The sequence below is a fragment of the Crinia signifera genome, chromosome 2 (assembly GCF_055691185.1).
Source record: "Crinia signifera chromosome 2, ASM5569118v1, whole genome shotgun sequence".
NCBI classification, from domain to species: Eukaryota; Metazoa; Chordata; class Amphibia; order Anura; family Myobatrachidae; genus Crinia; species Crinia signifera.
Window position 1 is genome coordinate 5604753 of NC_139218.1, and position 26631 is coordinate 5631383.

At 47.4% G+C, this 26631-nt stretch overlaps 1 protein-coding gene across 1 annotated transcript; it reads right to left on the reverse strand.

Moving 5' to 3' along the window:
• TBX15 (T-box transcription factor 15) lies at positions 1 to 26631 on the reverse strand. The gene is made up of 7 exons (XM_083170923.1): positions 26439 to 26631; positions 20662 to 20763; positions 20161 to 20332; positions 19775 to 19942; positions 19633 to 19697; positions 7042 to 7139; positions 1 to 4104 (listed from the first exon to the last, which is right to left on the reverse strand). The coding sequence occupies exons 1-7, from the start codon at positions 26528 to 26530 to the stop codon at positions 3323 to 3325; spliced, it is 1479 nt and encodes a 492-aa protein (XP_083027049.1). The 5' UTR covers positions 26531 to 26631; the 3' UTR covers positions 1 to 3322.

The following is a 26631-nucleotide window of genomic DNA, read 5'->3' on the forward strand; positions in this document are numbered from 1 at the left end:
GCTCAGAGGAAGTGAGTGTGTGCGCTCAGGGGAAGTGAGTGTGTGCTCAGAGGAAGTGAGTGTGTGTGCACTCAGGGGGAGTGAGTGTGCGCTCAGGGGGAGTGAGTGTGTGCTCAGAGGAAGAGAGAGTGAGGAAAGTCAGAAACAACCTTCCCATGTACTGTAGTTACCATAGCATAATGTAACCCTATGCAAGCGTTGCTATTTTCCCATTGATAAATACATATGTCAGTCTGGCTATATGGGCGGAGCATAAAGTAATTCCATGTGATCGTCCCTGTCCTGTAATAAGGAGCGTTAGGACGGACTTCCTGTGATGTAAAACCAGAAGCGCGTTGAGCGGCTGCTTCCAGAACACGCTGTAACATATCTTCCGGCAAGTCCTTTTTACATGTGTGTACAGTATATTACTAATTACACTTGAACCAATAGCTATGATTGTCATTTAAATATACATATAAATTTGTTGATTGGCAGCCTCACTGATCCGGGATCCAGCTCCTGTGGCGAAACGCGCTCACCTCACACACCTGCGCCCATAGGAAAGCTGAACTTTATAACACAGCGGTTTGTTCAAAACGTGATAATATTATTACATAGCTACTCACCGCGCTGGTTGTAATAACTTCACCCTAAATGTGTAATTTATATGCATGGACACAACCTATAAACGGGTGCTGGATATTATCTGACGGAGGGTATATTACAGGTTACCTCGGACGTTCCAGTTACGTGCAAAAGTATCACATTTATCCTCCCTCACTGAATGGGGATTCAGACCGGATCGCACAGGCAGGAATTCGCTCGGCCAGCGACCAGATGAGGCTCCGCCCAGCTCCAGTAAAATCCCGCATGGATCTGGTATAATGGATCGACAGTGTCTAGCTTCACCACATTATGGTCGATATTTAGTGGCGGCCTCTAGATCTACAGTAATGGAAGCGCAGTTTCACTGTAACGCAAGCTTTAGGTCAACGGAACGTGGGCGATAATCACAACGTGGACACGAGTTTGTCACGTTTTTTGGGGCTATGTCGACATAGGTTAAAGTGGACACTGTATAAGTGCAAACTGTCCCCTCGCTTGGGGAACGGTGCCACACTCAGCACAGTTATAGTTTAACTCTAGGTCCACTTGGACCATGTCCACTATGTCCACTTGGTGGTAAGAACCAAGTCTACCTGCACCAAAAACCATGAAACACTCATGTCGATATTGTGACTTAACGCTTGTGTCTAACTATAGTTACTGTCGCTCTAGACGCCATCGACTACCTTTCAGCGTCTAACTAGACGCGTACGACTAAGCGTGGTCCACCATAACACAGACACTCTAGACACCATGGATCCATCAATACCAGCTACATATCTGTTCCCACCCAAGCGAAAATATCAAACACCCATCGTTACCGGCTCACCAACGAATGCCGCATAGCCCAGGACTTACTGGGTGGCTGCGCTGAATACGGGCATATCCAGCCTGCTGCGAACGACAAGCGGGCACCTCTAGCTGCAGGACGGCCTTGCACCTGTGTACTTTGAACCATACGCATGTATCGATAATCGCCCACTGTGTGAATTCGCAGCTGTGCGATCGGGTCTGAATCAGGCGCTTAGAATGGGATTTATCGGATTCTGCCGGTGACGCCGGTGTGGTCTCTGCGCTAGAAGTGTAAATAACAGATGGGGACAGACACAACTCCCCTGTAGTCAGAACTGTTCTGCAGAATATTTGGCCGCGTTACCCTTCCCGGTTGGCCGTCACAACTCCCTTATGCACTATACATCGGAGCAGACAGATGGTCATTTCCCCATCTTCGTTTGTAGACCACACAATGTAAATGTACATAGAGAGCGGTGGAATAGGCACTTGGTGGGTTAACATTGACCCGGAAGACTGTACCAGTGGATATTGGCACCTGAGAGAATGTCCGGTTCCACCATAACTTTCCCTTCATGTGACATTACCCTGTAACTTTGTTTATTTCTTCTTGTACCAATGAAATCTCTCCTTCATAAGACCAGCGGTTATACATATAATCACACAAGCTTAGTGCATACTCCCATACACCCAGCAACAACTAGAAGGCACCTCTGGCATTGCGTCTGGAAGCCATATTGTTTTCGGAAGGGTTTTTCATTCAGTTGGGGGGTTTCATCCCATTTTTCTGGATTAAAACCAACGGTCGGGGTTTATACCCCACCTGCCATGTTGCTTCCTACAAAGCTTCCCCTAAAAATACAATTTCTATTAAAGGCAAATTGAACTGTGTCAGAGCACAAGCTGAAGGCACTGAAGTGATAAAGTCCTTTAGATGTTCTCCTGCGTTCCTCTGTCACCCCACAGGTATGGCTGATGTCTCCCGGTGGTAGACAGAAGGACCATGGATGGCTTTCATGTGGACATGTTTGTAGATCCATTATAATCTCTATATAGGAAGATTTCTATAATCATATTGATTCCATCAATGGAAGGAACAGAAGTAATGGGCAGGCTCATTATTGCCACAAGGGTAATAAGACATTCCAGTTTCATATCCAATCAGTTATTTGGGACAATTTAACTATTCCTTGGAGAATCACAAGTAAAAGAAGGGTGTTATTCTCAAACTAGGTAACAATTTGGTGGCGGAACTCCTTATTGGCATGAGCACAACCTCGGCCATTTTCTCAAGGTGGTGACACTTCCTGCTAGAACAGAATCACAGAGAAAAAATGTGTCTCTGTCTAAACGCACTTTATACTTTACTTTCCATGAGCGGTTCAAAGGGGTATTTCCCTCTCGTTTGCCAATAGCAATTCCACTTTATCCGCTGATTTATGGCAGTTGCCCTGCCACGTGGAGTCACAAGTTGAACCCCACCTAGGAACAAAGCTCATACATACTGTAGACAGCCAACGGAGGTCTTGTAGAACAACATTTCTCAGCACTGTCCACAACGTGCAAGGTCAGCTACCATAGGGTACCAATCACCACTCGGTCCTCCCAGCATCCAGGGGTTTCCGGTCAAAACCATTCCAAAGGGCAACATTTAGCAAAGTCTGTCAATCACAACCTTTACATTTTTGGGTTCAGTAGACTTTAATAAATGATCCCACACGGGAAACCCTCCAGGCTGCGACATGGGGTTCCATCTCCAGGGCTCCATTTAGGAAAGAGGGTTCTACAAGTGGCAATTTATGCTGAAAAATACATCCATGATATTTGCATTGTATATCTGCTACATGATTGTCCCAGGAGATGACAGTTAGGGTCGCGTCTCCATGAATTACGTAAGGCACTGAGGTTTCTACTGTCCAACCAATGAAGACATAGACTTTCTTTAAACCATGTGCACTGACATTTGTGAGGAAGACCCTGGGACAGCGCCATATTGTCTGCTGTCACAAGCGTTTGCCGCCTGCTGATTGGCTGATGGGCCACCAATCATGTGCATGGCTTCCATGCCAGAGGACAGGTATTGCCTGTCGCTGAATGCGACATTGGATGGAGAGGAGCAGAGTAAAGTGCCTTGGGGTGCAGTCAGTTTCTCGGGGCTCGCTGCCAGGCGGCTAGAGCCCGGGAAGTTGTATCCATAGAGGTTGTAAGGGTTGTGAATGGAGAAGGCGTTGTAAGAACCCTGTTGCATGTGACCGCTTCCAAACATGTGTGAGGAGGACGAGTTGGAGGAAGGGTTTCCCGCCTGCATCATGTACTGGAACTGGGAGGTGGGGTAGGAGCCCAGCTGCCCGCTGTATGCATCCATCTTGCTGTTGCTTGGCAGAGATGAAGGGGTTGGCATCCCAGAAATTAAGGATGAAGTCCTCTGGGGCATAAAAGTGTCGGGTGGTTGGGTACCGGCGGAGTTTCCCCCTTGTAGCCTGTTGTATCCATTGTCGCTGAGACCTGGGTAGTTCTGGAGGGTGGACATGTTGCTCCTGGCGCAGGCTGGGTACTCTGATAGATTGAGGTTGCACAGCTGATTTTCCCGGCAGCCAACGTTAAAAGAGTTGGGGGCCAGATGGAAGGTGGGAGGAGAGCAAGATGGCGAGAGCAGGTGGGAGGAGGCTGAAGGCGACGGTGTCCCGGTGCTGGAGGTTGTAGGCGATGTCCCCGTGCTGCCTCCTGTGGACACAGAGAAGAAGGTTAGTACTCTAGCATCAAGAAACAGGCAGAAATCACAGGGGCCCAAAGGCGGACATTGCAAATAACATAGCAATCAGACACCTGCCAAGACCATAGCAAGATTACAGGGGGGAACGCAGGGGATACTGTAACACGGGCCCTTCTCTGTTAGGGGCCCCTTGGCTGGAACACAATTACATCATTAGTACTCCCTATTGTGCACCAGCAGATCCAGCCAGCCAGAATGTCAGCAGGACAAGATGCAGTGCACGCAGGTGTAGCAGGCTTTATTACCTACTGTCTGAAGTGCACCCCAAAGGCTTAATCCAGCCCTTGCCGAGGCACAGTTATCTCTCCTGCTGTGCCTCATTTTCCTCCTCCCAACAGCCCCATGGAACACTGCCCATCCCTCATCCATAGTCCTACCTACTGACTGACAAGGAGATCAAGGATTGGCGAGATAAACTACAACTTCCCCACTTTATCTCTCTCCAGAATTCGATAAATCATCCCTTAGTTACACACAGATAGTAGATAGATGTATTACTATATGTAATTCACCAGCTGCGCCCGCTGCTGTGCCTGTGACTGACACCAGGCTGAAAGGTGTGGGAATATGTGATACTCAGCCGCTTACTATCTCCTGAATATTGAATTAATGACATCCGGCTAAGCAGAAAGGTCAGCAGCCCGGAGGGTAGCTGCAGGGGGTCCCCCGATGGAAGAGCAGCTTAACGCTGACACACACACACACACACACACACACACATGTGCATATACACATATTCATTGCTGGGCAGTGGGAAGGGACCGGTGGGCAGGGCAGCCGAGAGGAATGCCGGGCCCCGGTAAAATTTGGGGGTGTGGCCTAAGTGTGTGTGGTGTGGGCACCTCCCACACTTAGGCCACACCCCCAAAATGTTTAGAGGTGGGTAAAAGAAAACTATAAAAACTGTAATCTCAGACGCAGCACACACCTACAGCATGTGCTGTGCTGATAGCAGGCTCAGCATGACCTCTCACGCTGTCAGTGAGACACTCATGCTGAGCCTGCTGTCAGAACAGCACATGCTGTAGAAGTGTGTGCTACTGGTGATACCCGGGAGGGACGGAGGGGGGAGGGAGGGTCGAACCAGGGCCCCTGCGGGGCCCCTTCAGCAAGCCTGGGCCCGGGTAATTAGTACCTGCTCCCCCCCTCTCTCGGCTCCCCTGCCGGTGGGTGTAAGCTGGGTGGTTGGTAGGGACCTGTGGGTGTAGGCTGGGTAGTTGGAAGGGACCGGTGGGTGTAGGCTGGGTGGTTGGAAGGGACCGGTGGGTGTAGGCTGGGTGGTTGGAAGGGAACGGTGGGTGTAGGCTGGGTGGTTGGAAGGGACCGGTGGGAGCGCCTCCGCATACTGTGAGTTGGGTGATGCCTGCGCCTCCGCATACTGTGAGTTGGGTGATACCTGCGCCTCCGCATACTGTGAGTTGGGCGATACCTGCACCTCGGCATACTGTGAGTTAGGTGATACCTGCGCCTCCGCATACTGTGAGTTGGGCGATGCCTGCACCTCCGCATACTGTGAGTTGGGCGATACCTGCACCTCCACATACTGTGAGTTGGGCGATACCTGCGCCTCCGCATACTGTGAGTTAGGTGATACCTGCGCCTCCGCATACTGTGAGTTAGGTGATACCTGCACCTCCGCATACTGTGAGTAAGGTGATACCTGCACCTCCGCATACTGTGAGTTAGGCGATATCTGCGCCTCCGCATACTGTGAGTTGGGTGATACCTGCGCCTCTGCATACTGTGAGTTGGGTGATACCTGCGCCTCCGCATACTGTGAGTTAGGTGATACCTGCACCTCCGCATACTGTGAGTTGGGCGATACCTGCACCTCCGCATACTGTGAGTTGGGCGATGCCTGCACCTCCGCATACTGTGAGTTAGGTGATACCTGCACCTCCGCATACTGTGAGTTGGGTGATACCTGCGCCTCCGCATACTGTGAGTTAGGCGATACCTGCACCTCCGCATACTGTGAGTTAGGCGATACCTGCGCCTCCGCATACTGTGAGTAAGGTGATACCTGCGCCTCCGCATACTGTGAGTTGGGTGATACCTGCGCCTCCGCATACTGTGAATTTGGCGATACCTGCGCCTCCGCATACTGTGAGTTAGGTGATACCTGCACCTCCGCATACTGTGAGTTGGGTGATGCCTGCGCCTCTGCATACTGTGAGTTGGATGATACCTGCGCCTCCGCATACAGTGAGTTGGGCGATGCCTGCACCTCCGCATACTGTGAGTTAGGTGATACCTGCGCCTCCGCATACTGTGAGTTAGGTGATACCTGCACCTCCGCATACTGTGAGTTGGGCGATACCTGCGCCTCTGCATACTGTGAGTTGGGCGATACCTGCGCCTCTGCATACTGTGAGTTGGGCGATACCTGCGCCTCTGCATACTGTGAGTTGGGCGATACCTGCATCTCCGCATACTGTGAGTTGGGTGATACCTGCACTTCCGCATACTGTGAGTTAGGTGATACCTCCGCATACTGTGAGTTGGGTGATACCTGCGCCTCCGCATACTGTGAGTTAGGTGATACCTGCACCTCCGCATACTGTGAGTTGGGTGATACTTGCGCCTTTGGACACCGCAAAAAGTGTTATGTTTTTTTCAGACACAATTTCTGCCATTTACGTAACTTGCGTCGGACAATACATGAGCCCCATACAGCAGCGCCAGTCATGCTCAGCCCCATGTTTCTTATCCTGCTCCCCAGCCAGGGATCATCACAGAGCGAGCAGCCGTTGTCATCGCCCGTGCGGCTCGTTCCTCCGGCTGGTATTGGTGTAAGTGAAACCAGTGGCCGGGAACCTCAGCTGCACAACACATGGAACCTCTCCCAACAAGTGCAATTACCAGGCTCTGGTTAGGGCTGCACTCACCTTGCTGCTTCTGCATGGTTGTAAAATCTTCAAAGGTAAGAGTGCGGACCGGTGGTCTCCAGAATGCGTACGTCTCCATTATGGCCTCCAGGCCCGTGCTGGGAACAAGAGGAAGATTAGATAAATGGGAGAGAGGGTCTATTTATGTAACACTCAATAAAAGTGCGCAGCAGGTCTCCCCTGACACACTGTGAATGAGACCTGCGCGTTTCCTTATACGGCCCATCTGTCCAGGACCTGCAGGGAAACATTCCCCCTAGCAATAGGAGGTCATCCATATACCACATTAGGTACTTGTGTAGTATAGCGGCGCCCCCGATGTTGGTCGTGCTATGTTTTTATCGCATCGCATCGTATGCCATACAACCGATGCCATACGATGCGACGCGATGCGATTTTACATGACTATTCGATTAAAAATTGTATAAGCACCCTAATGGGTGCTTACAATGTAAAATGCACCCCCACGCCACCCCCCACTATAAAAGTGAACCCGAAGCGTGGCGAGCGGCGGCGGTACGCGTCCTACGACCTTTTCACACCCCCACTATCCACGTCACATCGCATACCATCGCATGCCTTATGGTATGCGATGCGATGGGCGCCGCTATAATACACAAGTACCCCACATTACACTGCCGAGGCAATGGGTGGCTGCCATGCCAGGTTACCGGGCCGCTCTGCTCTCACAATGATGCCATGCCAAGCTCACACATGGAGGGGCCCTTTATCGCAGGGGCCCCAGCAGGCACTGTTCTGCGCCTGGATATTGCACAAGCTGCACAGATAGTAAGTTGCAATGTCTATAATTAGTGAGTTCTGGGGGCCGATTCAGGTTGGCTCAGTAAATTGCGTACATCACAGCTTACCGAGCACCAGAGACGCCGCCCATTTGAATGCCCGCCCCCGCTGCCGATTCCCCTCGGAAATATGTACAAGAACACATCCCCTGGCATGAGCCATTAGCAGGGAAGATGATGCAACAGTCCCCAACCATCTAATAAGTTCTCCTGCCTTCGCCTGCCTGCGTACTACTGGTAACACTCAGGGGGACATGGGGACCTCCATAAAACACTGGTCGTTCCCATGGGCCAGCCCCATTCCCACCAACGTACCCCCCCCCCCCATTAGCATGCGAATGACTCGGCCACTCAGTCTCTGAAGCCATTCTCAAAGGGGGGCTGTACATGCCCCTAATACACCGTGCACAGCCCCCTAAACATCAGGACAGGGCTATATAGCGAGGGAACTACAATCACCCCCCTGATGTCATCAATTCAGTGCTCTTAAATCTTCAGAGGGATCATGAGTGATCTACTTCCAGACAGACTGTTTCACCTTTGTTAGAGCTCATCAGAGTCGCTATATTTTACTTTCTCTTGGACGAAGCTTGTGAATGATTTACAGGACGATTGGGAATATTCCGACTTCATCTCAGATCTCAGACAGGACAATCTGATTGGCTCCAAGCATTGATACATCTCCCCCTTAGTCTCTTTTCCGTCCCCTAGTACAGCATAATACTGTATACAGCTGCACGAGGCACAGGGCAGCAGTCGGACTTGGTGCCCCCAGCTGTATTTGGGAGGACTGGAGACCCCCTCTCAGCAGAGGACCAACCTCACATACTAAACAAGAACCAGCACTCCGCTCCCTGCTACATTTGGATCTGCTTAAACAGAGTTTTGTACTTTTAATAGGTATGAAAAATCTGATGTATCTTTTCATCTTTCTCTCCCTTGTCTTAGGACTCCACATTTTTAATATCGGGCAATAAATCAAACTGCTGCATTATATGGAAAATGGAACAAGATGTCCTGCATATCTGTGTAATGGAACCCATGTGTTCCTGCCCTGTCAGACATGTCACCATTGCAGAGCCCAGAGTAAGATAGGAGACCAGGTGAGGGACGGCTGGTACACAGGGTGTCGGGGGCAGCAGGACATAGAGTAGAATGCGGAGGGAAGGGACGGCCAGGAGAACCTCAGGACAGCTACAGGTATAGTGGTGAGAGTGACATGGAGGAATAGACAGGAGGACACCCAGACTCACCAAGGTGCCCGGGGCCTGCACAACACCTAGGAGTAGCAGGAATAGTACCGGGTACATGAAGGAGGGGGCGGCTGGAGACAGGTGAGAGGCAGAGTAGGCATCCATATTTATGCCGGGGACAGTAACACTTTATTTCCCATCAGAATTTGTGGGAGCTGGCAATCACGCAGGTTGCTCATGGTGACGGCCAGTAGTAATAGGAGGCATCACTGAACTCGTCTCTTATCACCTGATATGTGCAAGCCAGTCACTGTCATCAGTGAGGATGAGAGCAACAACCCTAGACCTAACACTACATAATGGACAGGTTAGATGTAAATGATGGACAGACAGAAGGCTAGGTGATGGACAGATTAGGGGTAAATGATGGACAGACAGAAGACTAGATGATGGACAGATCAGGGGTAAATGAGAGAAAAACCGAAGACTACTGTAGGTGATGGACAGATTAGGGGTAAATGATGGACAGACCTAACACTAGGTAATGGACAGGTTAGGGGTAAATGACAGAAAGACCGAAGACTACTGAAGTGATGGACAGGTGAGGGGTAAATGATGTACAGACAGAAGACTAGGTGATGGACAGATTGGGGGTAAATGATGGACAGACAGAAGACTAGGTGATGGACAGATTAGGGGTAAATGATGGACAGACAGAAGACTAGGTGATAGACAGATGTGGGGTAAATGACGGACAGACAGAAGACTAGGTGATGGACAGATTAGGGGTAAATGACGGACAGACAGACGACTAGGTGATGGACAGATTAGGGGTAAATGATGGACAGACAGAAGACTAGGAGATGGACAGATTAGGGGTAAATGATGGACAGACAGAAGACTAGGTGATGGACAGATTAGGGGTAAATGTCGGACAGACAGAAGACTAGGTGATGGACAGATTAGGGGTAAATGACGGACAGACAGAAGACTAGGTGATGGACAGATGTGGGGTAAATGATGGACAGACAGAAGACTAGGTGATGGACAGATTAGGGGTAAATGACGGACATACAGAAGACTAGGTGATGGAAAGATTAGGGGTAAATGATGGACAGACAGAAGACTAGGTGATGGACAGATTAGGGGTAAATGATGGACAGACAGAAGACTAGGTGATGGAAAGATTAGGGGTAAATGATGGACAGACAGAAGACTAGGTGATGGAAGGATTAGGGGTAAATGACGGACAGACAGAAGACTAGGGCCCTTATTCTGGTTGGTGCGGTCAGAGCCGCACACGGGGCTCTGACCGCACAAACCAGTCCCCGCCCACCCGACGGATCGCCACGGCCGTCCGTACACGGACGGCTGGCGATCCGTACAAAAATGGTGGAGGCTACGCCTCCACCATGGTGGGAGCTGCCCCCTGCCTTCGATGGTCGACGACCATCGAAGGCAGGCCCGCACGCCGCGGCAGCTCCCGCAAGCTCAGACCACACGGACAATCGTCCGTGTGGGAGCTTGAAAGGGGGCTGAAAGCTGACATCCGCCGACGTCAGCTTTCCGCCCCCATGTCATGGTAATGAGGGCGTCATGCCCTCATTACCATGCATACGCCCCGCGTTTGCATGGGAACGCCCATGAAACGCGGGGCGTACACATAGGGAAATGAGGGGCTGAAGCCCCTCACGCCCCTATACGCCCCCTTTGCGGCGGACAAAATCCGTCTGCGGCGAAGGGGGCTGCACATGCGCAGAATGACCTCTGCGCATGTGCAGAACAAAAACATCGGCGGTACGGCCGCACGCGGGCCGTACCGACCGAATCAGAATAAGGGCCTAGGTGATGGAAAGATTAGGGGTAAATGATGGACAGACAGAAGACTAGGTGATGGACAGATTAGGGGTAAATGATGGACAGACAGAAGACTAGGTGATGGACAGATTAGGGGTAAATGACGGACAGACAGAAGACTAGGTGATGGAAAGATTAGGGGTAAATGATGGACAGACAGAAGACTAGGTGATGGACAGATTAGGGGTAAATGATGGACAGACAGAAGACTAGGTGATGGAAAGATTAGGGGTAAATGATGGACAGACAGAAGACTAGGTGATGGACAGATTAGGGGTAAATGATGGACAGACAGAAGACTAGGTGATGGACAGATTAGGGGTAAATGACGGACAGACAGAAGACTAGGTGATGGACAGATGTGGGGTAAATGACGGACAGACAGAAGACTAGGTGATGGACAGATTAGGGGTAAATGACGGACAGACAGAAGACTAGGTGATGGACAGATTAGGAGTAAATGACGTAAGGACAGAAGACTAGGTGATTGACAAATTAGGGGTAAATGATGGACAGACAGAAGACTAGATGATGGACAGATTAGGGGTAAATGATGGACAGACAGAAGACTAGGTGATGGACAGATCAGGCGTAAATGATGGACAGACAGAAGACTAGGTGATTGACAGATTAGGGGTAAATGATGGACAGAGAAAAGACTAGATGATGGACATATTAGGAGTAAATGACGGACAGACAGAAGACTAGGTGATGGACAAATTAGGAGTAAATGACGTAAGGACAGAAGACTAGGTGATGGACAGATTGGGGGTAAATGATGGACAGACAGAAGACTAGGTGATGGACAGATTAGGAGTAAATGACGTAAAGACAGAAGACTAGGTGATTGACAAATTAGGGGTAAATGATGGACAGACAGAAGACTAGATGATGGACAGATTAGGCGTAAATGATGGACAGACAGAAGACTAGGTGATTGACAGATTAGGGGTAAATGATGGACAGAGAAAAGACTAGATGATGGACAGATTAGGAGTAAATGGCGGACAGACAGAAGACCAGGTGATGGACAGATTAGAAGTAAATGACGGACAGACAGAAGACTAGGTGATGGACAAATTAGGAGTAAATGACGTAAGGACAGAAGACTAGGTGATGGACAGATTGGGGGTAAATGATGTACAGACAGAAGACTAGGTGATTGACAAATTAGGGGTAAATGATGGACAGACAGAAGACTAGGTGATGGACAGATTAGGAGCAAATGACGTAAGGACAGAAGACTAGGTGATTGACAAATTAGGGGTAAATGATGAACAGACAGAAGACTAGGTGATGGACAGATTAGGGGTAAATGATGGACAGACAGAAGACTAGGTGATGGACAGATTAGTGGTAAATGACGGACAGATAGAAGAGTAGGTGATTGACATATTAGGGGTAAATGAAGGACAGAATGAAGACTAGATGATGGACAGATATGGGGTAAATGACGGACAGACAGAAGACTAGATAATGGACAGATTAGGGGTAAATGATGGACAGACAAAAGACTAGATGATGGACAGATTAGGAGTAAATGACGGACAGACAGAAGACTAGGGCCCTTATTCTGGTTGGTGCGGATATGTACACGTGCGTTCGTTCCGCCGATGTTTTGTGTTTGCGCATGTGCAGAGGCGTATCTGCGCATGTGCGAAAGGGACATACGTCCAAATTCCGCATGAATTGTTTACACTACGAACAGGGGAAGGAGAGGGGCGTGAAGGGCTGTTTGGCCTCATTAACATATGCATACGCCCTGTGTTTCATGGGCGTTCCCATGAAAACGCTGGGCGTACGTATGGTAATGCGGCCGTGACGCACATGTAGGGGGCGGACATATGACATTGCCGGATGTCAGCTGCCCGCCCAGATCCCTGCTTTTGCACGGAGAAATGCCCGAGTGGTCTGAGCTCGCGGGAGCTGCCTGACCACTCGGTCCTGCATTCGAATGCGACCATCGAATGATGGGGGAGGTTCCCAGAGATGGAGGAGGTGTATACATGAGAAATCCACTCGTGCTCCGTACGGTCAGCGGCTTACCGCATTCGGACGGAGTGAGTGATCCGTACGGAAGGCGGGGTTTAGGATGCACGGTCCTGGCCGCATATTCGGCTTTGGCCGCACAGACCAGAATAAGGCCCCAGGTGATGGACAGATTAGAAGTTAATGACGGACAGACAGAAGACTAGGTGATGGACAGATTAGGAGTAAATGACGTAAGGACAGAAGACTAGGTGATGGACAGATTGGGGGTAAATGATGTACAGACAGAAGACTAGGTGATTGACAAATTAGGGGTAAATGATGGACAGACAGAAGACTAGGTGATGGACAGATTAGGAGTAAATGACGTAAGGACAGAAGACTAGATGATGGACAGATTAGGGGTAAATGATGGACAGACAGAAAACTAGATGATGGACAGATTAGTGGTAAATGATGGACAGACAGAAGACTAGGTGATTGACATATAAGGGGTATATGAAGGACAGAATGAAGACTAGATGATGGACAGATATGGGGTAAATGATGGACATACAGAAGACTAGGTGATGGACAGATTAGGGGTCAATGAAGGACAGAATGAAGACTAGATGATAGACAGATATGGGGTAAATGATGGACAGACAGAAGACTAGATGATGGACAGATTAGTGGTAAATGACGGACAGATAGAAGAGTAGGTGATTGACAGATTAGGGGTAAATAAGGGACAGCCCTAACACTAAATGATGGACAGATTTGTGGTAAATGACGGAGAGACAGAAGAATAGGTGATGGACAGATTAGGGGTAAATGATGGACAGACCTAACACTAAGTGATGGACAGATTAGGAGAAAATGACGGATTGACCAAAGAATAGATGATGGACAGATTAGGAGTAAATGGCGGACAGACCAAAAACTAGGTGATGGACAGATTACGAGTAAATGGCGGACAGACCAAAGACTAGGTGATGGACAGATCAGGAGTAAATGACGGACAGATATTTGTAGATGACAGATAGATATAAGAGTAGGTTAAATAAAGATTTTGCAATAAATGGCGGACAAATATAGGATGTATGAGCACAGTGGCGTAGCTACGTTTTTGGGCGCCCCCCCCGCTGAGCACCCCTACCCCGCCGCCCTGCCGAGCACCCCTACCCCGCCGCCCATGCAAACCCCCCCTCAATCCCCCACAGCCTTACCTATCGCGCTGGTCCCGGCGGCTCCGTTCTTCTGCTGAGGACCACCAGAAAATGGCCGCCCCCATACAGCAGACAGTTTCAGAGAACTGTCTGCTATATGGGGGCGGCCATTTTCTGGTGGTCCTCAGCAGAAGAACGGAGCCGCCGGGACCAGCGCGATAGGTAAGTCTGTGGGGGATTGAGGGGGGGTTTAACTATAGCACAGCAGCCCCCGGCGCCCCCACATGCACAGCGCCCCCCCCCGCGGTGGCGGGGGCTGCGGTGCTATAGTTACGCCCCTGTATGAGCAGCTGCTAAATGTACAATTCGATAATAGACAGAGTTCACCTCCCTATATCACAGCTGTATTGTGTACAAAGAATTGTGCTCTGTTTTTGTTTTTCTGTCACTGTTATGTCTTTTATATGTACGGCGCTGCGTACCACTTGTGGCGCCTTATAAATCAAAATATAATAATAATAATAAGTTAAAAACAGGAAATAAACAGAAAATAAACACATATAGGATTATGATTCATAAGCAGATGATAGATTTATGACCAGATGATGGATGGATGTACAAGCAGATAATAGATTTATGATGACCAGATGATGGATAGACGGAGGAACAGATGATAGACAGATTTATGATGACCAGATGATGGATGGATGTAGGAGCAGATGATAGACAGATTTATGATGACCAGATGATGGATAGACAGAGGAACAGATGATAGACAGATTTATGATGACCAGATGATGGATAGACAGAGGAACAGATGATAGACAGATATATGATGACTAGATGATGGATAGATGGAGGAACAGATGATAGACAGATTTATGATGACCAGATGATGGATGGATGTAGGAGCAGATGATAGACAGATTTATGATGACCAGATGATGGATAGACAGGGGAACAGATGATAGACAGATTTATGATGACCAGATGATGGATAGACAGAGGAACAGATGATAGACAGATATATGATGACCAGATGATGGATAGACAGAGTAGCAGATGATAGACAGATATATGATGAACAGATGATGGATAGTTGAAGGAACAGATGATAGACAGATATATGATGACCAGACGATGGATGGATGTAGGAGCAGATAATAGATTTATGATGACCAGATGATGGATGTATGTAGGAGCAGATGATAGACAGATTTATGATGACCAGATGATGGATAGATGGAGGAACAGATGATAGACAGATATATGATGACCAGATGATGGATGGATGGATGTAGGAGCAGATAATAGATTTATAATGACCAGATGATGGATGTATGTAGGAGCAGATGATAGACAGATTTATGATGACCAGATGATGGATGGATGTAGGAGCAGATAATGGATTTATGATGACCAGATGATGGATAGATGGAGGAACAGATGACAGACAGATTTATGATGACCAGATGATGGATGGATGTAGGAGCAGATGATAGATTTATGATGACCAGATGATGGATGGATGTAGGAGCAGATGATAGCCAGATATAGGATGACCAGATGATGGTTGGATGTAGGAGCAGATAATAGATTTATGATGACCAGATGATGGATAGATGGGGGAACAGATGATAGACAGATATATGATGACCAGATGATGAAGAGATGGAGGAACAGATGATAGACTGATTTATGATGAACAGATGATGGATGGATGTAGGAACAGATGATTGACAGATATATGATGACCAGACGATGGATGGATGTAGGAGCAGATAATAGATTTATGATGACCAGATGATGGATGTATGTAGGAGCAGATGATAGACAGATTTATGATGACCAGATGATGGATAGACGGAAGAACAGATGATAGACAGATTTAGAGATGGATAATTAGGATGATCTGATACCAGAGACATAGAGCACATGCAGTTCTCAGATCATGTCAGATGTTATTAGTGTTGAATATAGTGTTGGGCTTCAGCCAGTGAGTTGGGGCTAATTGAAGGTGATAGGAGTGATTCTATAGTAATAGGATAAGGAGCGCAGGGCACTTTTTCAAGAACTTAAAGTGTTATTGTCTTAAGCGCTTGATGAGAAATGTTGGCACCTCCTGTGTTGCACGTTAGCCAGTGTGATAAAACTCCCTGCACGCAGAAAGCTGCCACATATAATATAATGATAATTGGGGCTAAACTAAGCTGCATTTTTGGAGAGAACCCAACAATTATTTCTTAGCCATTTCTTAGGTATGATATGAAAGCTACAGTAGGGCGTAAAAGTAGGGATTTAAACTTCCTTCAGAGAACTCTACATCCATAAATTCTGGATCAATAGCATAACTTCAGGGAGATATGTAAAGCTACATATCCAAAAGAGAACAAATAGAAACATTTATAAGGAAGCTCAGAAGAAACTAGGAATAAGGGGGGGCTTCAGTGGCCACAGCCAAGCTGACCATCTGGAGGACTGGGTGGCAATAGGTAAGTCAGGACCCATTAGGAGTAAAGGATATGGAGAAGTATCAGGAGGAAGGGTCAGAAGAAAAGCAAAGGATTGCATTAACAGTCTGTAGCAGATCAGAGGCAAAGAAAAGCAGAATAAGGCACATCTAGTAAGTGCGGATAGCCAAAAGCTGAACAGATATCGCTACAGCCAGCAGGGACCAGGATAGATAATCATTAAGTGAAGAAGTACTGGAAGTGTTGCAGACTCAACAAAACATTACATTCCAATAGGAAGGATTAGAGCCAAGTGACAGACTAGAGCCAGAAGAAAGTAATGTCAGGCTAGAGCCCAAAAAAAGTGGTGTAGGTATGGAGCCGGATGACGGCCATTTTGGAATGGAGCCCGATGATGGTCAGTTATGTGTAAAGCCAGTGAAAGTTCAGATATGGGTAGATTAGGATGATTTTTAGTAAACAGAAATGTCATCAAAAGTTCAGCTAAGGGTAATATATGGATAACGACCATTAGGGAGGTTGACGGAAAGTTTGGAGTAGAGCAAGATGAAGCTCAGTTAGCTGGGTCGCAGAGCCAGATAATCATCAGTTAGCGGTAAAGTCAGTTGAAGCTCAGGCGTATAAACAGCATAAACTCAGAAGTAAAACAGAAGAGAGCAGGCTACAGGTCAGTTAGGAAAGGAGAATAATGTGATGTTGTTTAGGAGCAGAGCTGGACAACAACAATTTTAGGAAGAATGCAGGAGTGGTGGTCAATCAGGAGATCAGAATGGTGATAAGTCACGAGATCAGGATAGTGGTCAATCAGGAGATCTGGATGGTGATAAATCAGGAGATCAGGGTAGTGGTCAATCAAGAGATCAGGTTGGTGATGTCAGGCGATCAGAGTGGTGGTCAATCAGGAGATCAGGATGGTGATAAGTCAGGAGATCAGAAAGTAGGCCAGTTATGAGATCAGGATGATGATCAGTCATGATATCCTGAAGATGTTCAGTTAGGAAATCAGGTTGGCGATCAGTCACAATATCAGGAGGGTGATCAGTTAGGAAATCAGAATGTGGTCAGTCAGGAGATCAGTATGTCATCAGTTAGGAGATCAGTATGTGGTCAGTTAGAAGATAAGTATGTGATCAGGAAGGTGGGCAATTAAGAGATCAGGGTGGTGGTTTGTTTAGAGTAGATCAAGAAGGTTATCAGGAGATCACGATGTCATTATTTAGGAGATCAAGGAGGTGGTTAGTTTAGAGTAAATCAGGGAGGTGATCAGATAGAACATTAGTATGTGGTCAGTTAGGAGATCAGCAAGGTGATCAATTAGGAGATCAAGATGGTGGTGAGTTTAGAGTAGATCAGGAAGGTGATCAGTTAGGAGATCAGTATGTGGTCAGTTAGGAGATCAGGATGGTGGTTAGTTTAGAGTAGATCGGGAAGGTGATCAGATTGGAGATCAGTATATGGTCAGTTAGGTGATCAGGATGGTGGTGAGTTTAGAGTAGATCAGGAAGGCCATCAGATAGGAAATCAGTATGTGGTCAGTTAGGTGATCAGGATGGTGGAGAGTTTAGAGTAGATCGGGAAGGTGATCAGATTGGAGATCAGTATATGGTCAGTTAGGTGATCAGGATGGTGGTGAGTTTAGAGTAGATCAGGAAGGCCATCAGATAGGAAATCAGTATGTGGTCAGTTAGGTGATCAGGATGGTGGTGAGTTTAGAGTAGATCAGGAAGGCCATCAGATAGGAAATCAGTATGTGGTCAGTTAGGAGATCAGTATATGGTCAGTTAGGAGGTCAGGGAGGTGGTCAGTTAAGATATCAGGATGGTGGTTAGTTTAGAGTAGATCAAGAAGGTGATCAGTTATGAGATTAGTATGTAGTCAGTAAGGAGATCAGGGAGGTGGCAGTTAGGAGATCAGCAAGGTGGTCAATTAGGAGATCAAGATGGTAGTTACTTTAGAGTAGAAAAGGGAGGTGATCCGATAGGAGATCAGTATGTGGTTAGTTAGGAAATCAGGGAGGTGGGCAGTTAGGAGATCAGTATGTGGTCAGTTAGGAGATCAGGGAGGTGGGCAGTTACAGTGAAACCTGTTTTGAACCCAACCTGTTTGTTCTTATGGTGTCCTCACATTATGGGAAAAAGTCACCATCACAGTTGTTCCTCTTGTCCAAAAGCCTCTAAAAGTTTAATGATAATTTTATTGCCCTCTTGCATTTACAAAATATGATGACTTGTATATGATGCCTCCGTATAGTAGCCTTAAGTTGTGTACACAAGGTGTAATATATTGCTCAGCAAGTCCCTGCGACCAGCGACCATTAGGGGGCTGAACACGGGAGCAGCGGCCAGAGAGATATTGCACCGTGTGTACACAGCTTTAGACCTTTTTCTATTATCTGGACGCTGCACATTTACATTACAGTATATTGCTGCAGGCCCATGGTTTCTTAACCTCCATCATTAAGACGTATACAGTACTGTATGATAGAGCTGACCGACCTATCGGGGAAATACCCAGGAACGTTTCACATTTATTAGCATCCGTTTCACCCAGCAATCACTGTGCCTGTATTATATACCAGACGACTCTCCCACTACAGATACTTTCAGTTATTTTAAGAGCGCTGCATGCAATTAAAAGGGTATTTTTATAGAGTGTCCGTCCTGGTCCGCGTACTCTGGATCCCATCTCATACGTGAAGGAGAAATGTAACGTGACAAGTTCTCTTTAACCTCTTCTTATCCCCTTGTATTTATGAAACCAAAATATGGTAGGGGGCTACGCTAAACTGTAACGGGTCAAAAAAAAGCACATAATAAGGCATAGTTCCGTGGTTCAGTGGCATAGTTCCGTGGTTCAGTGTCAGGAAGTCATTTTACAGATTGGACACGTTTCTTTGTAGACTATAACAGGGGGGAAGCACAGAAGATGTTCGGTACACAGTGGAAATATTATGTTTTGGATGCAGAATTTTAAATCTGGGAACAAAATCATTCGTTTCATAGAGGCCCCAGGAACCTGCTGTGTGTCACCCCTAACTCTCAAGGTCCTGAAAACTGTCGGCAATTCATATGTCAACATTGTGAACATATTGCACCAATAGTACCATAAGCCATCATCTCATCATCAGACATACCGGTTTCTTCCGGAGTCTCGGAATCCTTTGGCAAAGGGGTTTCGGTCAATCTTTAGCCTTGTAATCTAGATGGAAACACAAATGCATTCAGGATCGCCATGGACATAACCATAACCACATCCCCGTGGGGGCGGGTCCTCACCTGCTGGTTCTGATAGGCGGTCACGGTGGTGAAGACGGTTTCTGGGAAGTTAAAAGTCTTCACACCGTCTCCCACTGGGACCGGCTTGGTGGGGGAGAGCTCGCTGCTGAAGTCCTTCCGGATGACGTGGACACGAGGCTGGTACTTGTGCATGGAGTGCAGGATTATCTGTAACCACATACACGGGTCATTCCCACCAGTGCATATATATTACCCCAGGACCCGCCAGTGCATACATATTACCCCAGGACCCAACCGTGTATATATAATGCCCCATCATATTTATTCTCAGCCAGCCACACCACCAAGCAGGACTTACATGTCCATGGTCAACCAGCCCCCACCTCACTCATTCCCAGCCAATCGAAGCACCAAGTAGGACTTACATGTCCCTGGTCATCCAGCTCATTGTTGGTGAGTTTCAGTTTGTCAAAACTGACCACCTGCCTCATCCATGTGTCCCCAGAGGCCAGAGAGTCTGGATGGACATAGACTCGCGGAGGAACTGGGGAGTCAGCATTTCCGGCCACCATCCATTTGGAGCTGTGGTAGACGTACCTAGAACAGAGCAGACAACTTGTAACTCTCAGATCTTCCAATGGATGACATGTAGCTCTCAGCATATCGATGAGTAATGACCACGGTGGTCATCATCTATGCAGCCAATGGCCAAGTAATGGCCCAGGTCAGTCTGATCCCCGGTAACCTGCTCTGTGGAATCACCATCACCACCAACACTTGCACATGGGACTATGAGTAACAAACGTCCCAGAACAGAGTCAGTCTATGTAACCTGCGCACAACCACAAGACATGGAAACGTATCCTGCCTCTATTCCCCGGCCTTCCAGGTCTATAACTCCCATGCTGCATAGGGTGGCTCCTTACCTGTATCTCTTGTTGTCCACAGGTACGATGTCCATTGCAATATAATACTGCTGATGAGGGTCCAGCCCGGAGATCTTAACTCGCATAGCCGGGAACATTCGCCTGGAACCAACAGGAGGGTGGTTAGAAATGAGGGTACACCACGGAACTGCCAGTACTTACGGGAGCAGGGGACACATGGTTACAGTATATGGCACTGATATATAACCATGCAGTATGTAATAGTAGTAGATGTGTAGGCACTACACTGCTAGAGATTGGTGCTGGGTAGACCTACATTTTCTACATCTTTATCTTCTCTATGGAATTATGCCAAATGGTCACTGTAATTATGTATCTTTGTGACCTTTTATACTTCCTGAATCAGCCTGTACCTATGTATATTGTTGTCAGTTTCATCTCTGTGCAGCACTATGGAAACCTTGTGATGCCTTATACATAAAGATTTTCAGAAAATGGAACCCATCCAAATTTGCCATTTCCGAGTAGCTCCGATCCCGGACTTGGATTTCCCTGCCAGGCCTCAGATTTCATTGTTTTCCTGGTGTTGGATCTTGTGTGTCTTGGAATCTATAAAAGTCCCTCCCTTGGGGATTCAGGTGCCATTTCACACAGGAAGCTGAAGGGTTAGGGTTGCTGGAGGGTTAGGGTGTGGGTCTGTGGGCTGTAGCACTGGCCCAAACAAACCAAGCACTTCAGCCACAAAAGTGGCAGCCCCTGTTACTGAAGTGCTTGGTTTAATAAACTGTGTATGTCCTTTTACTATAGAACAGGCATGTCCAACGTTGGCCCTCCAGATGTTGTGAAACTACACATCCCAGCATGCTTTGCCACAGTTTTGCTATTAGAGAATGCTAAAACTATTGCAAAGCATGCTGGGATGTTTAGTTTCAAAACATCTGGAGGGCCAACGTTGGACATGCCTGCTATAGAACATAAAAGCATGTGGGATGTCCAAAAGGCAATTACATCTTGCAACACTTTTATTTTCCCTACTGGAGGGGGGAGCAGACAGTGAGGATCTTTTTTTGCATAGATATTTTTATTGTTTATTGCTCTAATACATTAGTAATTTGCAATGCTTTCATCAGATATAACTGCCGTGTGTTTGTGCTGCTGCTCTGTTGCTTAGTGTAGTCAGCCAGCTTTTGGCCAGTGTTGGTGAACAATATTGTGAGCTGTGAGGAGGTCAAAACTCACTGGAAAAAAAATTAATTGGTTTTGAAAACAGGCCCATATTATATGATTTTATGTTCTTAGTCATTTTAAAGAAATCTGAATGGAAACATGCTAGGAAAGTTTTACTAAAATCAAAATACATCCTATATGATAATAGGACAATGCAACTCCTCACCTCTATGGGGGAAATGTAACTGTTTTGCAGGCTCTTTCTGACCCTGCTGTTAAGCATTGAAGCATGTACAGTATTAGACATATAAGGGGAAATTTACTAAATTAAATTTGTAAAAAAATAGGTTTATTTGTATCCAGAAATACACTTATTTTTGACATTTACTATCCCGAAAATACGGCAATTCGTATTTGTATTGATGTGCTATCAATACGAATACGAATTGCCGCATTTTCGGGATAGTAAATTAAAAAATAAGTGTATTTCTGGATACAAATAAACCTATTTTTTACAAATTTTCTTTAGTAAATTTCCCCCATAGTGCCAATTACTATAAGACAGTAATCAGCCCTCACTTATCTGCATTTGTGATGTACACGCGCAGCACAGAAAGGTGTTTTTTTTTACACAAAATTGGACTTCATATGGACATAAATATCTACACAAAACCTCAAACAGATGTCCAACATGCAATCACCAAAGAGGGAAAGGAAGAAACAGCTACATGCCAGAGTACATATACCCTAAGTAACATCGAAAGCAGATTACAGAAGTATACACACGTGGGGCACTCTTTGTACCATGAGGACCACAGCCAGATAAAGGAGGATTCAGGGGGCACATGCCCCTCTAATTCATTAATGAGAACTGTGGTATCAGTGCAGCATATCTGGGCTGCATGTGCAATAAGCAGAAGGAGTGGGAGTGGTCTGTTCTGAGGACCGGGAGGAGCAGGTTCTGAGGAGCGGGATGGGCGTGTTCTGAGGAGCTGGAGGGTGTGTTCTGAGGAATGGGAGTGGCATGTTCTGAGGAGTGGGAGTGGCGTGTTCTGAGGAGTGGGAGCGGTGTGTTCTGAGGAAAGGGAGTGGCCTGTTCTGAGGAGTGGGAGGGGTGTGTTATGAGGAGTGGGAGGGGTGTGTTCTTAGGAGCAGGAGGGGTGTGTTCTGAGGAGAGGGAGGGGCTATTTATCTGAAGTAGGAAGAGCCAATTAGCACATTGTGCAGTCCACCTACCTCTGGGGAGATAAGTGGGCGGAGCTGCTCCAGTCTCAATCCCATCTTCCCAATGACAACTTTAATAACCAGCATTCTTTAAAGGGTTTTTTTCTATTTATGTTTTACTGACAAAAATGGACCCGGCTTTTTATATTAATACTATGAAATATTGCTATGTATTAGAAAGCTGGGTACAAACTTAGCAATATAAGTACCCAGTGACATCATACGCCACAGGGCCCCATGCTGATTCAAGTGCTTACATACTTGCCGATGCCGACCGCGATGAGTGACCGTGTGGGGGGGAGCAGGGGACATCCCGCTAGCGATATCCTCTGTTGTCCGCATGCGCAGATGATAGAGGATGTCACTGATGATGAGTGGGAGCATGTACACACTGGACAATATACTGATGATGTCATCCTGACCCTCCAGATTTGGCAAAATCATTTATAATGTCATCCACTGTGTAACCAGCTTAAGACTGATAATGTTACTTGTGATTTGCTCAAGGCTTGGGGGAGGGAGGAGTTTGTGAAATCCATTTGATGCTAGGCAGATTGAGCACCTCCCTGATCTTTTTCACCCTCCCTCCCACCGGCTATCTCTATCTCTTTGTGTGAATTTGCTGCATTGGTTCACCACACTCATATGAAGACCACAAGCAACAAGAATGAGGAATAATACCTGGTAGATTCCCTTATAATAGGCTTAGTCACAGCATAATAACAAAACCGGAGGGGTGGTTTTTGTTTTGTTTTTAAACCCGTCGTTGTGGACCAGTGGCGTAAGTTCGTCCCAGTTGCCCAGAGGCAAGATAAATATTGGTGCCCCCCCCAACACACACATACACACCACCTTATATAAATATATGTATGTATGTATGTATGCGTGTATGTATGTTATGGATATTATGTTAAGACTAAAGAGTGTGACATCTATGGTCCTGCTAGGACAGGGGTGTCAAACTCAAATTCATCGGGGGCCGCATCAGCAGTTTGGTCACCCTCAAAGGGCCGGTTGTATCTGTAGGTCCCCCTGTATAATTATAATGCCATGACACCACAGGCTGCTCCCCCTGTATAATATAAAATGAATGCCATGAAACCACAGGCTGCTCCCCCTGTATAATAATAATGCCATGACACCACAGGCTGCTCCCCCTGTATAATATAAAATGAATGCCATGACACCACAGGCTGCTCCCCCTGTATAATAATAATGCCATGACACCACAGACTGCTCCCCCTGTATAATATAATAAAAGTAATGCCATGACACATAAATGATTATACAGGAGGAGCAGCCTGTGGTGTCATGGCATTATTATTATTATACACGGGGACACCTCAGGAAACAGCAGATATATATATATATTTTTATTGTGAGTGTGATCCTCATCCTCACTTACTGTTTCTCCGTCTGTCCTGCAGCTGCTGCGGCTTCCAGCTTTTCTTCACTGCTTGCTGCGGCCACACTGTCCCCAACTCCCGGTCCAGCTTCCCTGCCTGCTCCTACTTCTCTACAGACGCATGGGCGGGCGGCGTCATCGTCATGACGTCCCCACCCACTGTCTGTCACTGCCGGGCATCAGAGGGAACAGGCGGACGGGCCCTCCTCCACGTAGCTGTGGAGGCCGGCGGCCATGTTTCTGTAGCCTCATACATATGTGCCTACAGGAACATGGCCGCCGACCAGAAGGAACAAGTAAGGCGGACGTGGACGCAGCCCGCAGCACTCCTGTTTTAGACACACTGCCCCTGCGTGCTATCTCCTCGCGCGGGCCACATGACGAGGTCTGGCGGGCCGGATTTGGCCCGCGGGCCTTGTGTTTGACACCCGTGTGCTAGGAGAAGAAATTAGCCACAGAAGTCAAATCAACGGCTTTCAATTAGCTAATTCAAACTCACAGGGGAGGAGAGGTGCCCCTTGGGAGCAGGAGCCCGGCGGCAGATGACTCTATTGCCTCCCAGGGTTCTGCCTCTGTTGTGAAACTTAGTATACTTACTCCTATTGGGACGCCAGGAAAATTCCATCTGTTTTATTAGCGTCCAAGTCTGAATCAGACCCTTCCTGTGATATTGGGCTTGCGTGGATGGAATCTCCTGGGTAACTGCGCCTATACTGTATCCTGCAGGGCTCACGTTGGAGCCAGTGGGTCTGCGATCCAGAGCTCAGCGCTGCGCACATCACATCCACACTCAGCTCATGCAGTTAAACAAACATTGTTTTATTTTCTCTCTTGTTTCATGACCTCTGACCCAGACAGATCGTTAAGCAGCCAGGCACCAAATGTGGCCTAATTGGTGTTTTCTTCCAGACATGCAGATTATCACCTCTCTGCAATTAGCTGAGGGTATCCCCTTTACCGCTTCCCCTGCCGACCCCAGTGACAGCCCGCCACATTTATAGAGCTTCGCGTAAATCAATGCAAACATTTTATAAACTATTACTAATCCGTAAATGTGTTATAACGGCGATGTGACACAGGAGCGGTGTCTGGGATGTTGTGGGCCTTGTGACTGGCTCCAGGGCTGCCAAATCCTACAAGTACTGACAACTTGTACTCCAGAAACAGGAAAAACTCATGTCGACCTTGTCATGTGACCTATTTCATGTCAACATGTGGACCCATTGACTGTTTGTCTAGACATTGTATTGTAGATCTAGCACCCGTCCCGGACCCACAATGCTTTACCTTGGCAGGGTGGGTGTGGCCTCGGAGAGGAGGAGCCTACCACAACCATTACAACAACTGGACAATAGACCGTAGCTCCAAATTTTTTGTGTCAGAGTGTCCCCAGTACATACATAAGCTGTCAGTCATTGTAGCAAATCTGCGTGGATATAATAGATGAGGTCTCCTATATACAGAGGCAGCAGACTTTGGTGTATCCTCACCTGCAATTATCCCTGTACATTCCAATATGGCACTAAAGGCAACAAGACACGTAGCCATAGTGCTACAACACGTTGCATCTCATTTACATAGGGGAGGGCTAAGCTCCTCCTCCTGTGAAGATGAGATTGCAGCGGTATGGCGGATGCATTTTTGTTATCAGTAGAATCTTTATTTCCCCATCATGGGATGATGCTACCATAGATAATGATGGTCTCAGTGCACAGATATAGCCATTGTAAACATCACATGTAACTATAAAAACTGTTATGTGGGATTACTTCTGGGCTTGTTCGATACAGTATGACGGCCAATGGCCTTCCCCGGACAGCCATGTGGGGCCACAGGACCAGCGTGACTTCCCTCCACCATCTCTGAGACAGTTACCGTCCGCGGTCTAGTGCACCATGCAATATATTAGAAGGCTGTTGGATACCACCATGAACCTGGTATAATTGTTGAGGGTGACTGAGATGATCACAGTCAGTATTCACCAAAGTCTGCTCCACCTGTTGCCCCCCATTCTGCTCACCTGCCTGCCTTGGTGATGATCATCTCTGTCCCGATGTCATGGAATCTCTTCCAGAGGTCCGCACACTGCAGCTCCACTTGGATCTCATCCATAGAAGATACAGACAGAGGCTGTGGGTCTGGGACTCGAGACGGTGCCAAGTCCGGGCATGATTCATAAGAGCAGGACGTTCTCTCAGGCAAGACCTCTGTGT